We start from the raw sequence: 3,266 nt of genomic DNA, 5'->3' as shown, positions 1-3,266 counted from the left end.
ATCTTTTATTGATCATATTATTAATTTTTCTAATATTTGTTCTTTTATTCTTTTAGATAACTATTTGATTATGATTAATGTTATTTTTTTTAATTTATTAGGAATGAGTTCTAAAAATATATAACTTCCTCTTTCTTCTTCTAATTTATAATAATTATCTACTTTTCTTATTTTAATTTTCATGATCTTTATGGCTCTGATACCAAATTAGGGAATGTTACTTTAAGCGAACAAAAATCAAATAAATCAATGTAAGCAATAAATCTATCAAACTTCCAGTAATGATTGATTTTGAGGTCTAAAATGGAAGATTTTTTATATTATAGTGATTTGTATGAAATATAATAGGTATTTTAAGTATTTTCTATTAATTGAATTGGCAAGGCTAAAATGGAAAAGTAGCCTCTTTGGCCATTTTCATGTATTACCCATCAATCTTCAAAACGTACTGGTAACTGGGGGAGCAGGGTACATTGGGAGTCACACAGTGCTGCAATTGCTGCTAGATGGGTATAAGGCGGTGGTTGTCGACAATTTGGGCAATTCTTCGGAAATTGCCATCAACAGAGTTCGAGAACTCGCTGGTAAACATGGCTCCAACCTCAGTTTTCACCAGGTCCTTTTCTGTCATTTGCCTCCTGTACTTCTTCTAGCAAAATTTGTTTCTGAGTATTGGGTTTTTGGCACGAGACCTCAATTTATCTTGATAGGTATTTAATAAGTATTCGTTAGTTAGTTTGTTTTAATATATTGTCTCTTCTTGGTTGTTTTGATAATTAACCAGTGGAATTGTATTGTGTGCAAAGATTTGGATTTTTTCACATTTTTTGCGTTAATTTTACTAGCGTGGACTGATGAGTTTGATCTGAGAAATGGATATTGAGGGGGTTTTGTTTCCTTACATGCTTTAATCTCATTTCCAGTTACTGATTGTTGATTTTAATTTGATTGCAGATGGATCTTCGAGATAAGCCAGCACTTGACAAGCTTTTTGCTTCTCAAACGTAAGTTTCTGTGGCATCATTCTGATTATTTGCTTGAACCTCAGAGGATAATTTTTAAGATGGGTGGCAAAGATTTGATGATTATGGGAGATGATTTTCTCTATATCACATTTTTTGCTGCCAATTTCACTCAACCCAGGTTTGATGCTGTTATTCATTTTGCGGAATTGAAAGCTGTTGGAGAAAGTGTGCAGAAACCTTTGATATATTATAACAATAACCAAATTGATACAATTTCTCTACTAGAGGTCATGGCTGCCCACAGATGCAAAAAAGTACTTTTATCTTGACTCTTGCCTCTTGTGCTGTTGTTTCCGGAGTTTCATTTCTGGTGTTTATGATTCAATAATTCTGAACCTTTCAGCTTGTATTTTCATCATCAGCAACTGTTTATGGTTGGCCAAAAGTGGTACCATGCACAGAGGAATTTCCTAGATGCGCTATGAATTGTTGGAATAATTAATAATTCCATATGTGGGCTTCACATTAGATTGCAAAATTTTACGGGTTAGATATATGGCTCATAATGATATTTGTGTTTAGGCCAAATTTATTAAGTGATCAATTTGGTCTTTTACACCTTACGGATTGTAATTAATTTGATGTGGTAATTTAAAGTATGTGGGCCGAAAATAAACCCTAATTAGAATTCTAATCGTAATGAGATGGCTCAAATTATTTCCTATATATAAAGGCTAGGTCCCCTCTCCTCCCCATATGTTTTCATTAGCTTGCTTCATTGATAGCTAATACTTTTGTGAGGAACAAGAAGGGGATGATCTTGACTGCTATTACAATTACTTTTCATATCCACAATGACTTCCGTAGGTATGAATTCGTTTCTATTAATTAAATTGTATTGTGATTCTCGATTCTTAACACGATCAAAATTAAATTTCAACATGAATACCTATGGACGGACAAAGGTATTGTTAGATCCATCTTTATGAGAATTCTATCTTGATTGCATATTACATAAACCGCCTTAAGCTTGAGCTGCTGTTCATTTGATGTCATTTACAAAAAATATGAAAAAAATGTAAGCCCTTGTCTAGTCTCATTTTTCATCAAATTACATTATTCAACATGACAACATTTCAACTATACATTATTCAATAAAATAATATTATACGCAAATTCAAAATTTTTCCTTCTTTTTAATGACACATTTTTCATCATAACACTATTTCAAAATGCATTTTTCGAGAAAAATGGGGCTCAAACAATCCCTATCTAATGAGGTAGATGATGCTTAAATTAGATAGGAAAAAAAAAGAGAATTCAAAAAAGGGTCTTGTTAGTTAGAACTTGTAGCCCGTCTCCGAGATGATTTTTTTTCCCTCACCCTTTTGAGTTGCTCATGACTTCCGCTCGTTCACCTTATATTAATTTATCCAGCTTTTTATTGAAGAAATGTGCCGTGATATTTACGAGTCCGACTCTGAATGGAAAATCATACTGCTGGTGGAATTCCAAATAATCTCATGCCGTTTGTTCAACAAGTGGCTGTTGGCAGGAGACCTGCATTAACAGTGTTTTGAACTGACTATGGAGCCAAGGACGGTACTGGGGTAAGCCACTTTGTTTAGCGTTAGAATTTTACCCAGTGATGTATTTGTTTGATTTAGTTATTGGTATTTCATCGCTACCTATGTGCTCGTGCTGCTTATCAGTTTATACTATACATTAGAAAAACTTCAATATCAATTTATACTAGTGACCTTCTATCTATGTTTTGGGATAGGATGTGCGTTAACTCAAGTCTGATACTATACTCAAGTCAGGGTTTTTTTTTTCTGAAAGGTGCCATAGTATGGCCATTACATGGACTTCAAAATGTGGTGAGGAGGTTGCTTGTTTTCATGTGTTTTTATAATTTTCAGGTACGTGATTACATTCATGTGGTGGATTTGGCAGATGGTCATATTGCTGCTTTGAGCAAGCTATCTGATCCTTCCGTAGGTATGACAATTTTTAGTTTTGACACTTCCTTTACACATTTCTCTAGCTTATTCAGATCTTGTTATTCAGCTGACATAATTTGTCTTTTGCTATATATTGACATTTCTTATGTTCATTGGCAAGGATCATATTTTCCTATGACATGGTACTTGAACTTCTAGGAACCGTAGTAACTGGATCAGCTTTCACTTGATTCTTATTAGAAGACGTGTCTTATTGTTTAAAATGGACGGTATTTGAGATCCATTTTGCTTCTTGCCTTTTCATTTGCTATTTAATGTTATAGCCATAATTTAATTT

At 33.4% G+C, this 3,266-nt stretch overlaps 1 protein-coding gene across 3 annotated transcripts; it reads left to right on the top strand.

The window, feature by feature from the left end:
* Positions 1–391: 391 nt before the first annotated feature.
* LOC111389105 (UDP-glucose 4-epimerase-like) lies at positions 392–2,575 on the top strand. 3 transcript variants are annotated; one of them, XM_023013958.1, is made up of 5 exons: positions 392–616; positions 955–1,279; positions 1,369–1,446; positions 1,907–1,930; positions 2,416–2,575. In XM_023013958.1, exons 1-5 carry the CDS (start codon positions 507–509, stop codon positions 2,482–2,484), a joined length of 606 nt encoding a protein of 201 aa, XP_022869726.1. In that variant the 5' UTR covers positions 392–506; the 3' UTR covers positions 2,485–2,575. The 3 variants fall into 3 exon arrangements, with proteins under 3 accessions (XP_022869726.1, XP_022869725.1, XP_022869727.1); XM_023013957.1 differs by having other exon boundaries at positions 2,403–2,575; XM_023013959.1 differs by lacking the exons at positions 1,369–1,446; positions 1,907–1,930 and having other exon boundaries at positions 2,403–2,575.
* Positions 2,576–3,266: the final 691 nt, after the last annotated feature.

This window comes from Olea europaea, unplaced genomic scaffold (assembly GCF_002742605.1).
Source record: "Olea europaea var. sylvestris unplaced genomic scaffold, O_europaea_v1 scaffold5626, whole genome shotgun sequence".
NCBI classification, from domain to species: Eukaryota; Viridiplantae; Streptophyta; class Magnoliopsida; order Lamiales; family Oleaceae; genus Olea; species Olea europaea.
The sequence above is the reverse complement of the archived record's forward strand: the minus strand, read 5'-3'. Positions and strand labels throughout refer to the sequence as shown.